The sequence below is a fragment of the Gymnoscopelus microlampas genome (genome assembly GCF_963454915.1).
Source record: "Gymnoscopelus microlampas genome assembly, chromosome: 15".
Classification (NCBI taxonomy): Eukaryota; Metazoa; Chordata; class Actinopteri; order Myctophiformes; family Myctophidae; genus Gymnoscopelus; species Gymnoscopelus microlampas.
Genome location: NC_139952.1, coordinates 9,472,423 through 9,489,863, shown reverse-complemented (window position 1 = coordinate 9,489,863; position 17,441 = coordinate 9,472,423). Strand labels below are relative to the sequence as shown.

Genomic DNA, 17,441 nt, shown 5'->3' with positions numbered 1-17,441 from the left:
GATCACGTGGGATCACTCATCCACGCGATCAGTCTGGCAATGCCAGGCTAAACCGTAACACACAGAACTGTGCACTCACTGACTGCAGGGCCGAAATCTGCTGGTTTTCTACACGGTCAACTCTCCCTGCTGGACGACCTGCACTGTTGCCGGCCATAATCATGTCATACGACCTCCGCCCCGTGGAGGAGTAGACGAAGATCAAGGATGGATTACGGCAGGACATTAATACATGGTGGAACCATTGGTTAGAACAGTGGTCCTCAAAGTGGGGTCCGGGGACCCTCAGGGGTCCTTGAGGGGGTTCCAACAATCAAATGATTGATTGTTGGGAACCAAATGGACCTTTATGTGTCTGTAACTCAAAGAGCGTACAAATTGATTTTGTACGCTCTCAAGAGTTAAATTAACACTGATGATACTACAGCGCAGATTGGGGTTCCATAGATCAAAATGGTATCAAGTGGGGGTCCGTGGCTTAATGCACATCAAACTGGGGGTCCTTGAGACTAAAAAGGCTGAGAATCACTGTTATGGCTGTAAAAATCTTCTCTTATATGGGGGTCCCTGGCATATATTTTCAATTGGGGGTCTGTGACAAGTTTGAGAACCACTTGGTGTTATTGTAATCTGTTACAATGTTTTTTGCATTGTCCCCTGACAAATAAACTAATACATGAATGACTGTAACACTTTGAGAGTCATTGTTGTTTTATTCACTGCAAAAGAAATATATATATATAACAAATAAACAGTTGACACATGTATCTGCCAGTGCAGTACGATAATTACACTTAAAAAAAAATCTAGGTTTAACTATTTAAGCGCTTTATTTATCGTATCTGTATGATGCAGATGGCCACCCCCTCAGGATACCTGAAGTAGTCTATTAATTCCAGTGGTAGAAGTGAACGTGAACACAGCTTCTGACCAATTTTTTAGCCCAATTGTCATTGAACTAGATACTGAACCCATTCTTCACAAACCACATTCTCTATCGAACATTCTGACACCACAATGACCCTTTTCAGAGGGAGAAATTAGGAGAAAATCAACGTTGTTATCACCATTCCTCTGTCCCAGCAACACACTCTCAGGATATCTAGTAACAGTAATCATAAGACGTTCGCGACATCTGACGTCAGACACGGCGCCCAATAGAAGACCTTGTGTAGCATTTTGCACCTAGTGGTGAAGCGTATGGTGTATCTTCCTAAATTATGGATCTTTGCCCATGTCGATTCTGGTAACCCTATGACCTCTGTATATCAGTAGTAGCCTATATGTTTCTATAACATCATACAGGCTGCGATGAAAATGAAGTTACAAATGTCAGGACACTTATAAGATGTTATTTTTTGGCAGAAGACGTGTCAACTTACCAACGACGTGACATTGATGTCACAAATTGAAAATCACTTGCCAAGACGGCGATGGGATTAAATATTCATAGCTTTGTTTGGCTTTGTGTAACAGAGTACAGTTTTCAAAAAGTAATAAGGGTAACTCTCATTCTGTCTCCGAAACATTATGCAAGCATTCAAAATAATACAGTAAGACACATTTAAATTGCATGTCTAACCAGAATTGATCATGCATTTTGAAAAATTATATTTAAGGAGTTCAACCCTGGGGTTCGGCAAAAAATTGCATTATGTACAAGCTAGCTCACGTGTCCCGTTGCGACATGTTGTGAGCTTGTAGATCGGCCATTTTCAGAGAAAGCTTTTCCCACAATACGGATGTTGGGGTTTAAGTGGTTAAACATTTAACTATATGCCTCACAGGTTTCCAATGAGCGGAAGTCAATAATAGTAAATGTCATCACCCTCGATGTCAAGTTATGAGCATTGGTAAAGGACTGATAGGATTGCGTACCACATCAGCGCATATTGTTGGTTTCAATCCAGCTCATGGTGTCCCCCTTCTCTCTCTCTAACCCTGTTGTAGGATTCAAAGCTGCATGAATTAAAGGACCACTTCACCCATTTTCAAGTTATCTTCATATAATTGGTCCTCAGTCCTCACTAATGCTCATTATAACATGGTACCATTTTTGTCTTCTCGGTCTGTGTCTTAGAGGAGGGCTGTGGACAGATCAGAAACCAGTGACATCATCAGGATCATTGTACTTTATTTTATTGATGCAATAAAAATGTCTTCTATTATAGCACGCTAACTTTCCAGGAAGAGAAAGCCCGCACTTTCTATTTGCTTGGATTCTCCATCGATGATGTCACTGGTAGGCAGGTTTCTGAACTGTCCACAGCCTCCTCTGCGACAGTAGACTGACAATGGTACCATATTATCATGACTTTTAGTGAGGAAGATAGGTTGAAAATGGGCGAAGTGATCCTTTAACATCACTGAATTAATTATGAGAAATAAGATTATATTCTAATCTAATACTGTAGTTTGCGGTCGATTCTGAATAAGCGGTTGAAGATGGATGGATGGATGTAAGAAATAAGGTTAGTTGCATCTAAAGACGGTTAGATTGTAAGAAATAAGGCATGTCTATATTTAAGAAGAAAGGAGAATCTTTTGGCACAGTAATGTAAAAGATTATTTATTTAGGGTGATTTTCTATTTCACTCCCCCCCCAGCCAGCAATTCCTTTGTGTCTCACTGGGGGGAGCCACATAGGCTACCACTCCTTTCTGTCCCATACTGTCTTATAAAACAGTAACACCTTAAAAAAAAAAAAAACTAAATAAAACAGACTTTGTAAATTCAGTAATGAAGTCATTTTGGACTTGAGCCAGTATGTAATAACTTAATACTTGACTTTATACCAGTTGAAGACTAGAAGATACCGTATAAAAGTCTCATTTCTGGTGTCAACTCCAGAGGGCGCTAACAAGTTCCAGACAGTTACCTTTGATCTCCTTAGTGATTGGGTAATACACAAGTACATATTCAACAAACAATGAAAATACAGTACAAAATACTGGCAGGAAGAAATGCATATCATTAGAAGACACACAATTTATATATTTTGGAAATACAAAATGGCATCTTTGATTATGATTTCTAGATATCCAAAACAAACAAAAATCCTTTCAGTAAGATGTATAAACTGTAAAGTGAATTATTGACCTGTTATGTGTGTCTCATACACAGTTAAACTGTGTGTTAATTTAACTGTGAGAGTGTACTGGTTCATTTGGTTTCATTCGTACACTCTCAGAGTTAAATGAACAAAGTATTTTACTGTGTATGAATTATTTTGTCTGAATATTACACGATTTTACAATTAAGGATTTATTAAACAATTAAAAATCATAGTATCTTCAAGGTCTTTGAAATCATGGCAGTGTTTCCAGTGATCTGACATATTTTAGTAGCAAAGAGGACATGATTGTAACCAATCCTTCTCTTTGGTCTCTTTGAACAACACATTATTGAATGGGTTTTTACACCATTGCCACTTTATATTAATGCATTTAGTACAACAGTTGAATTCCATGTCATCTTTGTTTCATTGTCTACATGTTTTCAATGTAATTGTTAGCATTTTGCAAATGTAAACAAGTTTGCAACCTACTGCATCATGCCACCAAGTAAAACATGTGTTTGGTCCAGTGTTTACTTGCATACATTGGATGATAATAAAGCTTGAATTGGTCGCAAATTAATTCAGTTTCACTGAATTGATAAAGTATATAAACCAACAAGAACAGATAAAAGATTAAATCATCTCTTCAGACTAATATCGCAACTTAATCCAATATCAAGTATATTTTCTAAATGCTAAATGTTCTCATTCAACTGTCATCAAATGTATTTTGAAATAATATCTCGACACCAGCAGAACATATGAAATGCAGAATTCAACAAAATAATGAACCACACATTTCAGACAAATGGATTGAAATACTGCCATCTGTGTTTGAAATCAGAACTTTACCATTCACCATTTTGTTCCCATCTAGATAGAATATATAATTCAAGAACTGCTTTGTTCTTGTTTCTTCTTATTACTTTCTTTTTTTTAAATGAAAGGGAAAAAAATATTTAATAAGTACAATTTGTTTCATTCTATGTACAACTCAAATAATATTTGAAGTCCTCACACTACATATATTTGATCTAAGTGTATATTGACCTATTGTTGTTAATGCTTTGATTGCGGTTTACTTAGATAAATGCTCAGCATACATAGAGAAGAGAATACATGTTTGTTCTATGTGCTTAAATAAAATAGAAATAAATAGAAATCAGTTACATAATGAACATTGAAAAGGTTTGGATAATCCTAATGTACTGAAATGTCAGGCGTATCTAAATACCTATTTTGTGTGTGTGTGTATGTGTGTGTGCATGTGTGCATGGATGCGTGTGTGTGTGTGTGTGTGTGTGTGTGTGTGTGTGTGTGTGTGTGTGTGTGTGTGTGCGTGTGCGTGCGTGTGTGTGCGTGTGCGTGTGCGTGCGCGTGCGTGTGCGTGCGTGCGTGCGTGCGTGTGTGCGTGCGTGCGTGCGTGCGTGCGTGTGTGTGTGTGTGAGAGTGTGTGCACGAGCACGCTGCAAAATATACGCAGCACATTTCCAATACCTTTGTTACAAGCTCCAGTCTCCCACATTGGTCCAAGTCTTGGTACAAAATGCATTTGCAGGTAATTCACACACAGGTAGCTAAGGTTCCGCTACCAGGCCGCTCCTTTGTGTTTCTAATGAGTTTTCTTCGTTTTTTGTTTTGCATAACTCCTCCCCTTCCTGTCATCCGAAGAAAGGGGGATGGCTCATTGGTGCAACAATTATAAGGAAAAGGAAGTCGTATGAATCCAGATAATCCACGCTGAAGCTGAAGTTAAGGCCACACATCGCCACGGGTCAAAACATTCAAACTGCCATAAGCCACAGAAATAATCATTCTATACGTGCAGAAAGGTTAAAAGTACTAGTTTCAAAGTCATTGTTTTCAAAACCAAAGTTAAGCCTAGTTCAGTGGGTCTCAAAGTGGGGTGCAGGGTTCCTTGAGGGGGTTCCAAATGGACCCTTACAGGGCTGTAACTCTGAAAGTGTTTACAAATTGAACCAAATTTGGTTCCATTTGTTATTTGGTTCTCTCAGAGTTATGGGGTTCCTTGAAATGTAAAAGTTGACACTTCAGCCCGCAGCATACTACAAACAAAGCCAAGACATTTCTCGGCTTGGGCAGGGCTTCCCGACGAGGACAAAAACGTTTTATACTCGCTGTGGCTCTGCTCTGGCTTCTGAACGTTAAGACGTTAGATCTCGGCTGTTTGTTTACATCAACCACCGACGTGCTTTGACATAAGTTGTCCTGGGTATCTCGGTTGGTAGAGCACTTGCCTTTCGACCCACAAGGTCATGGGTTTGTTCTCGGCCACCGCCAACTCAGCGTATGTGTACTTTAGCACGGCTTGGGTACTGCAAGTCGTGCAGTAAGTGGTAGGTGTTGCGCTCGACCTCAGCAATCCATCTCCTAAGGGGTCAAGCGCATTGTGAAACGGGGATAGAGTCCTCGGCTGATACCGACTTGCTTTATTTCTGGCGACAGATACAGTGGACAAAGTGTGTGCGACCTCTCTCTATTAATTCATTGCCATCTGGTTTGTAGTCGCTCATAGAGGAGTTATAGAGCAATGGTTAACAAACCTTTTAGCTCGAGACCCAAAAGAAAGAGAAATGTCTCCCTGGGACCGAAACTATAGTGAAAACATCTGATCTACAACTTAAGCACACAACGCATTGCATCGCGGCGCATTACGAGCTTGCAAATCTGGTATTTTCACTACTTCTTAAAGTTTTTTTTTTTTGCTTTTTTTTTTTCAGATATTTTATTATTTATTCATTTTAGTAAAAATTTTGAAATAATAATAAAAAGAATTAGGAAGGAAAAAACAAACAAATATAACAATGGCTCTGCGACTCAAAGATGGGTCCCGACCCACTGTTTGGGAAACACCGTCTATAAACAGAGGTATGTATACTTCCTCAGCGACCGTTCTTCAAAACGGTCCTTGCTACGATGCCGGCAGATAGCAGTGATAACACGCTAAAAATCACAAGCACATCGAGCGTTCGGTTCGCGGAGAGTTTCGGCTAGTTAGAATATCTTGGATTAGAACAGCAACAAGGCACTGCTAAAGTAACTTCGCTCTTGCAACGACGTTGTTTCATTGTTATTGACCTGCCAAAGCCGAAAGAATATTCTAGATTGTTTGCAGTATGCTGCAGCCTTTTGTCTTCTGTAGGAACCATAGTGGGGGAGTCCTTGTTTCCAGGGGGACGTACTAGCAGTGTGACATGGTAGCCTGGCGTTGTTCAGGTCCGTTTTCACTCTCCTCTGGAATATCTTGAAGATCTGGAAACAAGAGACAGTTATTAAAATGTCATTCATATATATGCAACTTCAATTTACCTTGTTCTAAAAGATTTATTTGGGACATTTTATTTAGATTGGACAGTAGGGGCAATGACGATTGGACCGCTCACTAGTGGGTAGCTACCTGGGACGTAAGTCGGGGCTTGATCAACCCCGGCTGTGTCACCTGGGCGAGGATGTATGTTGCGAGACCCGAAACACCCTATGACCCCAGGCTACAACACTGATGATACATCCCAGGTGCATCCATGTGATGTATTCTTTATAGTGGGGGTCCTTGGCACAAATACGTTTGAGAATGGCTAGTGACTGTTTATGAAGAAATGGATGTATTCTAATTTAGTTTGATGAATGAGGAACAATGAGGAACAATGTCACTGTGATTCTACAGAATCTTAGAAGCACAGAACAGAGAAACATGCTCAAAATGTCAATTGCAACACTGTAGCTAGGGTGACCACCCGTCCCGAAATTCGCGGGACAGTCCCGAAATTGGACCCTCTGTCCCGCGTCCCGCACAAGCAGAGCAATGTCCCGAAAATCCAAGATATGAAAAAAAAAAAAAAAACGATTTTGTTTTTGATAATAAATCGGTAAAATCAGGCAAAAATAAGAATTAAATAACATAACCCTAACCTAACCCTAATCTTAACCCTAAAACCGAAATAAAGAAACCAAAAACGAACCCAATCCGGCCAGAACCGCGCAAAATGTTTTCGCGCGCGGGATGCATGTGTCCCGCGATGTCCCGCGGAACGGGTACGTCTGTCCCTCAATGGGTCTGTTTGAAGGTGGTCACCCTAACTGTAGCTACGGTATATTCCTTTAAACTGATATACATAGTTTACATCTAGAATTATTCTCTGTAAAACCATCTGCATAGTGGAGAGAGAGAGAGAGAGAGAGAGAGAGAGAGAGAGAGAGAGAGCAAAAACAAGATAGATGAGTGCAACACAGGAAAGACGGAAAGACTTTTCCACCCACACATCTGGAGAGAGAGGGCACTCACACACACACACACACACACACACACACACACACACACACACACACACACATGCACGCGCACACGCACGCACGCACGCACGCACACACACCACGGCGACGCGCGCCGTTGAAGAGGGTCAGTGTGTGTGAGACATTTTGTGCCTCATTACAAAGCCGATGCCTTATATAAGCACATCTTTCTCTCCTCACTGATGAGAGTTTGAAATACTTCATGTTCTTTACTGAGGAAATATGTATCTATTTCTTTCTTCCTTTGGCTGTGAAGGGCGGGACAGCCGCGGGACATCCGCGTTACTGGGCAGAGATGATCTCAGGAGGGGGGGGGGGATGTTCTGTCACTTGGATTTAGGGTGTGTGTGTGTGTGTGTGTGTGTGTGTGTGTGTGTGGAGAAGGATATCAAACGGAACACAACCACCCTAAAGACTAATCATTGGGTATATTCCTGCACTATACCTGCACCCAGTGATCTTGATACATAGAAATTGATCTATGGAAGATTCTGACTTTCAAATGTACATATTTTTTGTTTTGATTGTATTGCTGTATTGCTGTATTGTTGTATTGTGCTATCTGCTTTGGCAATGTGAACGTATGTTTTCTCATGCCAATAAAGCCCTTTGAATTGAATTGAATTGTGTGTGTGTACAGTATGTACCCCTGGGACTCTCGGAGCGTGGGGATTCTTTCCCGTCGTCCTCGTCTGATGTCATGTCCACCTCGCCGTCGCTGCAGTCCGGGAGGCCGTCCGATTGGTCGATGGATTCCTGGCTGGCCAATTGCGAGTCGGCGCCGTCGCCATGCTCATTTCTCTGCAGCGACAAACAAACAAACAAATAAAAACGCTTTTATAACGTTTAAATCTGGACCAGAACTTTACATTTTCAAATGCATTCCTTTGTTATTCATAATCACACTAATTGTATTATTTTATTTCTATAACCATAATTTTATACTTTGGCTATTCAAAAATAGCAGATCTACAAGCTCATAGCGCGGCATCGAGTGCCGCGCTATGAGCTTGTAGATCTGCTATTTTTTTTTTTTATCTTGAAAATGTGTGCAAATCTTTGAATATATATATATTATTATTTTTTAAGCCAACATTTGTAACTCAAATCTTTGCTCCTCAGGGGGGGGTTTCACTGGAACAAAATATTTTGAGATGGGGGGTCCGCGGCCAAATACATTACATATAAGGTTGGGGGTCCCTGACATAAAAAAGTTTGAGCACCACTCAGAAACCAGTTAGGATTTAGAAGACATTTGTAGATGCGTTCCCCGTGAATGGAGTAAGGATTCAAATTCTAAAATAGCAAAAGTAGCAGATCGACTTTTGATGCTTTCGAGTGACGCTGTAGTATGATCAAGTTAATTTACCAAAAAAACACAAAAAGTTAAAATATGGAGATAAGAGGTTTCTGCCCCGACATCAACGATAATGTAGCGTGGGTAAGATGATTGTTAAATCGTTCACATAGAAAGTTCGGTGCAGGTGTTGACACTCTGACAAACTTTTCCTAATACAGGTGCAAGGAATCATAATCAAATGAACAGCAGGTGCAACGAAACGAGCAATTAACTACTGCGCACTCAGCACACATCAATATAGAAATCAAAAGGGACACAACTATCTTAGAAGAAAAAGCAGAGAAATAATCATGAACACATAAAGGGCTTGGGGAATGTTCTTAACAATGATTCCACAGCGTTCTTCTAACCTCAGAGGAGTGCTCCCCCGTGGAGCCACCGCCACTGGTGCTGGCTCTCAGGTCTCGGACCTGCCTCTCCAGGTGGGCCCGGGCCCTCTCGCTGTCCTTCAGGCGGCCCTCGGACCCCCGGAGCCTCAGCAGCTCCTCCTGCAGCAGGCTGTGCTGCCTCTGGAGCAGATTCAGCTCGCCCAGGGGGGACCCGGGCCCCTGCTGCTCGGACCCCGGGGACCCCGCGGCGCCGTCGCGAGACAGCGAACGCCACAGGCGGTGCGGCGGCGGGGCCGCCGAGGCCTCCGGGTGCAAACACAGCTCTACGATGGAGTCCTGCTTGACCACCACACCCTGGAACACAGAGGAGAGGAAAAAATTATAAAATAAAAATAGACCGTTATAATGAAACCTCGCTGTCACTTTTACTTTTCAGGAAATGGTAAAAAAAAGAAAAAATAACCTATGTTTCAATGGATCCAATGTAAGTTATTATTTAGTCACACGCTCTTGTTAAATAGTTCAATATAAAAACCCACAGACACACTTAACCACTTTAACTTTTTAAACCAAATTTTAAAAATAGCATCTACTGTGCAAGCTCACAACGTGTTGCGAGCTTGTAGATCAGCTACTTTTGCTGATTAGCCCTGACGAAGACCCCTTTTTTTACCAGCTATTTTTGCTACTTTTGTGTGACACAGCTAATATGACAAAGTAGAGCATTAAAAAACAAAAACACATACTCAGTTGAAATGTAATATTCAAGGTTTCTGCCCGACAGCAAGGAAAACTAAGAAGACACAACCTATTTGTCATAAGCTTTGTCGGGCTCGCTAACACCATTGGATGAGGTTTTGATTGGGTTTTAGGTACCCTGAAGAGTTAAGCCTCATTCATATATGTTTTATTCAAGGGGTATCGTTCATTTCATTGGAAGGTACAGTATGATGAAGGTCTGGACTGGTACTGGCGTTGTGTTGTGTATCATAGCAATATCTCCTGTACAGTACTGTATATGTCATAAAATGTGTGACGAAAGCCACAAACCTGGAGCGCATGGAGATGAGCACTGACATTCATCAGCCTCTGGCTGATCTCCTGGAACACATGGGACATTAAGTTTAATAACTGTTTATTCAAAATATCTTCATTGTTTGCTTTAACCCATTAATACCTGGAACGCATCTGTGTCACTTTAGATTTCTTTGGCTATTTTAGAAAAATCGTGAATTTATTTTTTAAAGATCTTTTTCAAAAAACTGTTTTTTAAGAATCGCCTCAGGTCTTAATGGGTTAAAATACTGCACTCAATTCATCCAAGTAACATCTATCATAGACTGTAACATTTAATATACCTTACATGTTATGACAAATGTAATGTCAAATTCACATACTCAAAACATCCCAAATGCATTTACTATTTTTTGTTTACAGATGTTTTTAGCCTAGCCATACTGTTTCTGTATTTCTAGTTCACGGCAACAACAATAACTATAAATACGTAGTTAAAGAAAAGAATGGATGGCAGAGTTCACGCCACAACTTTAACGATAGTGGTGAGTGATATCGTTTGGATCACGTTCAGAGTGATTTCATGAACGATATCAACACAGACAGCCAATCAAAAGCCATCAGAAGGACATCTGGGATGCAATCGATCTCACTCTCACCCTCAGAATCCGTGATTGTTTTGTTATTATGAAAGGTTACGGTGATGAGAAGATGACTATGAATAGTTAATGATAGCTTGTAGGCTACCTCAGGTAACCTACAACCATCTCACCTCCTTATAATTAATAATCACAGTGATATTATTCATAAGCCACATTAAAATGGCATAAATAGTTATTGTGCTTGCTGTGAATGGCCCTTTATACTGTAATGACATGTAAGGTAACTTTATTTACCTTACATTACCGCCTATTTTCTTAACGTGCACTTTTCCAATGGGTATATGTTAAGAATTAACAGCCCTATACAGCATGCGCTGTATTGCTAATGTCTATATGTATGTGTACACACACACACACACGCACGCACGCACGCACGCAAGCACACACACAAACATGAATCACTATACCTCACTGGGGGTCTTGTCTCGACTGCCGCTGTTGTCCTGTAACTACAAAGTTATATAACCATCAGAAAAACAACATTTCTTGTGGGAGAAAACTGATTCAACTGAGAGAAAATACATTTATCTGTTAGAATATGTTTTTATTTTGTTTTGACTTTTCGTTTTCAATTTCAGTTTAGTTTCAATTCGTTTAATTAGTGGGTGTTCTAGTTTAGTTTAATTTTTAGTTTTTGAAAAGGCTTAGTTTTAGTTTAGTTTCTATTAATCTAGTTTTTATTAATTTTGGAATGAATTTGAGTGTTTTTTAATAGTAATAAGGATTAGTCTGGGCAACAATCAACAAGGCCAAAATCTTTTAGTAAAAAATAGCAGATGCGAAGCGTTGTGAGTTTCGGTTAGTTATCGATTTTTGGTAAAGCTTCGTTTTCATTTTTATTTCAGTTAAAGGACGATTTCAGCCATTTTCAACGTATCTTCGTATAATTGGTCCTCACTAATGCTGAGGATAATATGGTACCATTTCTTTATACTAATTCTGTGTCTCAGAGGAGGGCTGTTATTATTATTTTTTATTTTTTTATTTTTTTCAAACAAGATTAAAAAATGTATATATATATTTTTTTATCAACGCTAGAACAACGGTTTCCATTATTGCATGCTAACTTTCCAGGAATAGAAAGTCTGCCGTTTCTATTAGCTTGGACTCCTCACCGATGATGTCACTGGTGGGCAGGTTTCTGAACTGTCCACAGCCCTCCTCTGAGACACAGACTGAGTAGACAGAAATGGTACCATGACATGACATGGTACTGTACCATGTTCCTTATAACATTGTTATAATGAACATTAGTGAGGACCAATCACCAATTATATGACAATTGGTTGGAAGTGGGTGAAGTAGTCCTCAAACTAAAATGTGTTTCCAATTCTATTCGATTTTGTTATGTTGGTTTTAGTTAAACACTTAACAACTTGCGGGGACAACTTTCGCAGATGCGTTGTGAGCTCGTCGATCGGCTATTCCCAGCGAAAGCTTTCCCCACAAATACAGACAACTGAAAATACATTAGTATTGAGCCCTGAGGGACTCAACCATAATGGGGTTTAAAGTGGTTATATATAACAACCCTGATGGAAGAGACATTGCACCCTGTACAGTGGCTGTAGAATGAGCACAACACTTTAACAGCATGTGATGAAATAATGACCAATCCATGTCAGTACCTTCACTGCTGGGGACATGTGTGTTCCGTTCACCAACACCTCCTGACCATCTGTACACACACACATGAACACACACACAGACACACACACACACACACACACACACACACACACACACACACACACACACACACACACACACACACACACACACACACACACACACACAGAGAATTCACTAAAAGTAGCAATGCCACAATAAAATAAAATACTCTGCTAGAAGTAAAAAGGCCTATTCAAAATATACATAGATATGTAGGTTTCAAACATAGTGGTGTGGTGTGGTGCAACATCATGCATCCCATTCAGAAGGGACGTGACTACAGGTTTGTTTTGAAAGGTTCTGGGGTCCAAAAAACACTGGAAGTGAACTCACTGATGGCTAGCGCCCCCGTGTGGTTGAGGTGGATGTTGGCGGGGCAGGGCAGAGGGATCTCCAGGTTGGATCCTAGCAGCAGATTACTCAACCTGTCAACTGAACAACCCACAAGACAAGACACTCAGTAAGAAACAGGTCTGTGAATATATCCAAAAGACAACGTCTCTGCACACTTTTGTGACTGTATTGTATTGTTTTTTGTTTACCTAAAATGTAGTTTGCGAGCTTGAATATCTTCATGGATATTGCGTTCCTATTCTGTGGCAAACATTCGGAAAAAAGTAGTCGACTGCGACACGTCGCAGGCTTGTAGATTGACTATTTTCAGCTAAGATATTTGGTGTAGAGAGAAAAAAGTAAAAAGGACGTAATATAGACCCCTGGGGTACTCCGGTCACTAAAGTATACAGTAGGGTGTAAAATATGCTCTCGCTGTGACCCCCCCCCTCATGTTTAAATAGCTTGTTATAAGCAGTAGGCCAACTATCAGTCTTATAATATATATATATAATATGAGTGTCATTAAAGCCATTACTGTATAACATTCATTTAAGTAGTACTCTGTAGCTCTGTGCCCAAAATCTCTTCTGCCCGGTTCTCCTCAGTGGCTAGAGCAATTGATCTGCATTTGCACACAGCCATTGACCATTACCATGTGCACGGAACACCAAAGCCTGTTTTTCGCTTTGCCCAAATGTCAGCTGTTTATTAGCGGGGTTTTTTATTCGCTGGCTCCCGGGTTGCCAAATCATGTGCGTCAAACAATCGCCGGTTTTGCCACATCCGTGAAACAAGCGGACCATGACGTGCGCGTGGTGCTCATATCCCCCGACGGGTATGGTCTAGTTTGAAGAAACCTCTCAACAGCCAATTTCATCAAATCCACAAATTTGATGCACAACACAGTGCATGCGCCGTGGGCCACGTTAGTCGTGAAGTGGGGGCTGCAGGAGCCAGGATGCTCCCATTGTCTGAGAGGACGTTGATTGCTTTCCATCGCCTGGGAGGCGTTGGAGGTGCTGAAGCCGTTTAAGATAATAATAATAATGTGGCTTATGCAGTTCTTAAAAGAAAGTCTTCAATAGAGGTTAGTCAATTGTTAAACTAAATAAGAAATGCCATTTGGTCTGGAAAAAAAAGTAGTATTGCTAGGCAATACTCGCTTGAAAAGAAGTGTTGCCATGGCAATACTGGCAATAATGACGGCGGCAATAATGCCTCCAAAGGCTCTATACCAGGTTTGCTAGTGTTTCCCTCGACACCAAATCTCTGCCGAAAATAGCCAATCTACAAGCTCACAATGTGTAGAGCTTGTACCGGCTATTTTCGGGTTCACATGGTTCAAGTTCATCCCTGTGTGCGCGTGCGTGTACCCTCAGTGATGGCATCTAGGAGGAGTCTCTCGGCGTGGGGGGCCTGGGGGGTGTCGGCCCTGAACAGGTTGCGAGTGTTGGGGGGCAGCGTGACCTCGTGACCCCCCGTGACCTCCACCAGGTCCGAGAAGAGGTTGACCCTCTCCTGTAGCAGCTCCAACACCTCTCTGTCCTTCTGCTGGATGTCAGCTAGAGAGAGAGAGAGAGAGAGAGAGAGAGAGAGAGAGAGAGAGAGAGAGAGGCAGACAGAGAGGCAGAGACCAAGAAAGAGAGACAGATACAGAGAAAGAGAGACAGACAATTTACAATTTTGGCATTTAGCATACGCTCTTTATCCAGACTCAGAGCAACGAAAAATAAGCGAGGTAGACACATACATCAAACCCAGAATGCAGAGAGACAGGTAAACCGGTAACCGGTAATCACAGGTAAACCAAGAGTCTGGCGTCAGTCTAACCCAGGGGTCTTCAACGTTTTCAGGCCAAGGACCCCCTAGCTGAGAGAGAGATGAAGCAGGGACCCCCTACTCTATATTGTATAAAATTGTGATCCAGATTCAACTTTTTTTGTTTACATGGTCTGCTCTTTTTTCCCTCTACACCTATACACCTTTGCCCAAAATAGCCGATCTACAAGCTCACAACGCCTCGCAGCGCGAGGCGTTGTGAGCTTGTAGATCGGCTATTTTTGGCTAAGGTTCTCGTCAGAAAAAGGGACGCTAGGGTTCAAGTGGTTAAGGTAAAAAAAAGAAAACCATATCGCACAAAGATTTGGCGGACCCCCTGTAGTAACTCTGAGGACCCCCTGGGGGACCCGGACCCCCCGTTGAAGACCCCTGGTAAAATTAGGAGTGTTGTTAATGTAACATGGGGTTCACATGAACACTGTGGATTTCAGTGTGACTGGAGGAGAATATATAGAGGAGAGGCTGAGCTGTTTCACCAGGCCTGAGTAGGAGGCAGGATTCACACACTGTCCTCCCACACACACACACACACACACACACACACACACACACACACACACACACACACACACACACACACACACACACACACACACACACACACACACACACACACACACACACACACACACACACACACACACACACACACACACGCACACAGTGTGGGCAGAGTGGAGAGCAGAACAGATGATGGAACAGCCACAGGGGAGAGAGGGAGGAAGAACACACCAAAGCCTACAGTACTTAATGGATTTAATTAGATTCAATTCAATTTGTTTTGGATTTGAAACAATTCGATCCGATCCGATACAATGCAATCCGATCCGTTCCAGTTCAAACCGATTTGATTCAATCCGATTCAATTGGTCATGCCAGCTGCCTTTTTTCTTTGTGAGAGTAGAGAAGACACGTGACACCATTATACTGGATTTAAACTATACAGTACATACTGTACGTGTTGCTAAAAGCCAAGCTTTAGATTATGTGAGGTCACAGTTAACATCTTAAACCCCACATAGACTAGATAGATACGTTCCAAACCGCCCCCTCAGGTCTTCTAGTGCTGGCCTACTCGAAGTGCCTGAAATGTCATATAGAAAACACGGTGAAGCTGCATTCTGCTTCTACGGGCTGACGGCTTGGAATACACTCCCATTACACCTAAGACAGGCCCCCTCTGTAGACAGTTTTAAAGCACAGCTCAAGACTTATTCTTTCACTCTTGCTTTTAGTTGATTTTTTGTTTTATTTTTTATGTTTTTTGTTTTTTTCTCTGTAAAGCACTTTGAGCTGCATTTATGTCATGAAAGGTGATATATAAATAAAGTTTATTATTGTTATTATTATTACTTCAATGACCAGTGCTTCCCGGGCCCAGGGCTCTTATATTTTCTCCAACACTACACCAAATCTCTTTACCCAAAATAGTCAATTAGTACTGCCATCCCCACGGGGAAATGGAGTTGATGTGTATTTTCAGACAGTTAACGACTTAACTTGGTCTTCCCTCGACACCAAACCTCTTTGCCGAAAATAGGAGATCTACAAGGAGCGCGCAGCGTGAGCCGTAGGCTTGTAGATCTGCTATTTTCGGCTAATGTTCCCCTCAGAATAGGGATGCTAGGGTTCAAGTGGTTATTGTTAAAAAGTAATGTTACTACTGTATCACGCAAACATTTGGCGGCCCCCCTGCAGTAACTCTGAGGACCCCCTCGGGGTCCTGGACCCCCTGTTGAAGACCCCTGGTCTAGCGCATTGAAAGCGGGATAGACTGCACGTTCTCAGATGATGACGACAATAAGCCTCTCCAACTACTTACTTATACTTACCAAGACTAATTAACTAACTTACAGTACTCACTTACTTACTTACTTACTAGCGTCAGCAGGGGGAGCCTAGGTCAACGTGTGCTGGCAATATGTATACAGTATGCTTTGTTCGGCAGGGACAGAGTAAAATTAAGAATTTTCTTTCCTTTCATCCACATTTTTGCCTACTAACCTTTCAGTCTTCTGAGCAGAGCCTTATCCTCAGTCTCTATGAGCGGGAAGTCCTCGCGTGATGGACAGCTACATAAAAAAACACAACACACAATTGTTAAAGGAGTACTTCACCCCCCCAATTTTTTTTCCTATCGATTACACAAAGGAGGCTCTTTGTGTCTCCTACCGGAACCGCAGCAGGTCGTCAAATTGGCTTGGGAATGCGACAAAAATATCCATGAATTCAAGAGTAATCGATAGAAAAAAATGTTTTGGGGGGTGAACTATCCCTTTTAAGTGGGTTTATGAGAAACGACATGTGTTCACAAAGGGTTAGATTGACTGATAGGGTAGCCTGGGATCCAGTATGATTCACTACTGTACGTTCAGCTGATTTTTTTCCCCACTTCGCTTATCAGTCTGGCCAGCCTCCATTTGAGTCGTATTTTAATGACGTAGGCAAGTCAGGAAGTAAATGGTGCATTTATATAGCGCTTTTATCCAAAGCGCTTTACATAGATTGTGCATCACATTCACCCATTCACACACCCATTCACACACCCATTCACACACACATTCACACACCGATGGCAGAGGAAACCATGCAAGGCACCAACCTGCTCATCGGGAGCAATTAGGGGTTCAGCGTCTTGCTCAAGGACACTTCGACACTACAGTAACTCAGGGGGAATCCGGGTTCGAACTGGGAACTCATGTTTTCCATCCGGCCGCTCTACCGACCACTCTACCCCTGAGCCACTGCCGCCCCACACACACACAAGTGACTAGAGTTTTACATTGGACAACACTGGTCCCGCCCCCCTACAGACCAATCAGAAGCCGCGGGTCGTTTTCACCCCTACTTTTGTGTGTATG

At 41.8% G+C, this 17,441-nt stretch overlaps 1 protein-coding gene across 4 annotated transcripts in view; it reads right to left on the bottom strand.

Annotated features, from left to right (window-relative positions):
- Positions 1-2,553: 2,553 nt before the first annotated feature.
- arhgef2a (Rho guanine nucleotide exchange factor (GEF) 2a) overlaps positions 2,554-17,441 on the bottom strand; it is an 81,743-nt gene continuing 66,855 nt past the window's right edge. For all 4 annotated transcript variants that reach the window (XM_084081260.1, XM_084081259.1, XM_084081262.1 and 1 more), the window contains 9 exons: positions 16,585-16,652; positions 14,115-14,303; positions 12,739-12,837; positions 12,363-12,412; positions 11,142-11,183; positions 10,109-10,159; positions 9,080-9,412; positions 8,017-8,170; positions 2,554-6,331 (listed from right to left, as the gene is read on the bottom strand). In XM_084081260.1, the coding sequence (XP_083937386.1) occupies positions 6,261-6,331; positions 8,017-8,170; positions 9,080-9,412; positions 10,109-10,159; positions 11,142-11,183; positions 12,363-12,412; positions 12,739-12,837; positions 14,115-14,303; positions 16,585-16,652 (1,057 nt within the window). In that variant the 3' untranslated portion in view covers positions 2,554-6,260. The remainder of the gene's footprint in view (positions 6,332-8,016; positions 8,171-9,079; positions 9,413-10,108; positions 10,160-11,141; positions 11,184-12,362; positions 12,413-12,738; positions 12,838-14,114; positions 14,304-16,584; positions 16,653-17,441) is intronic.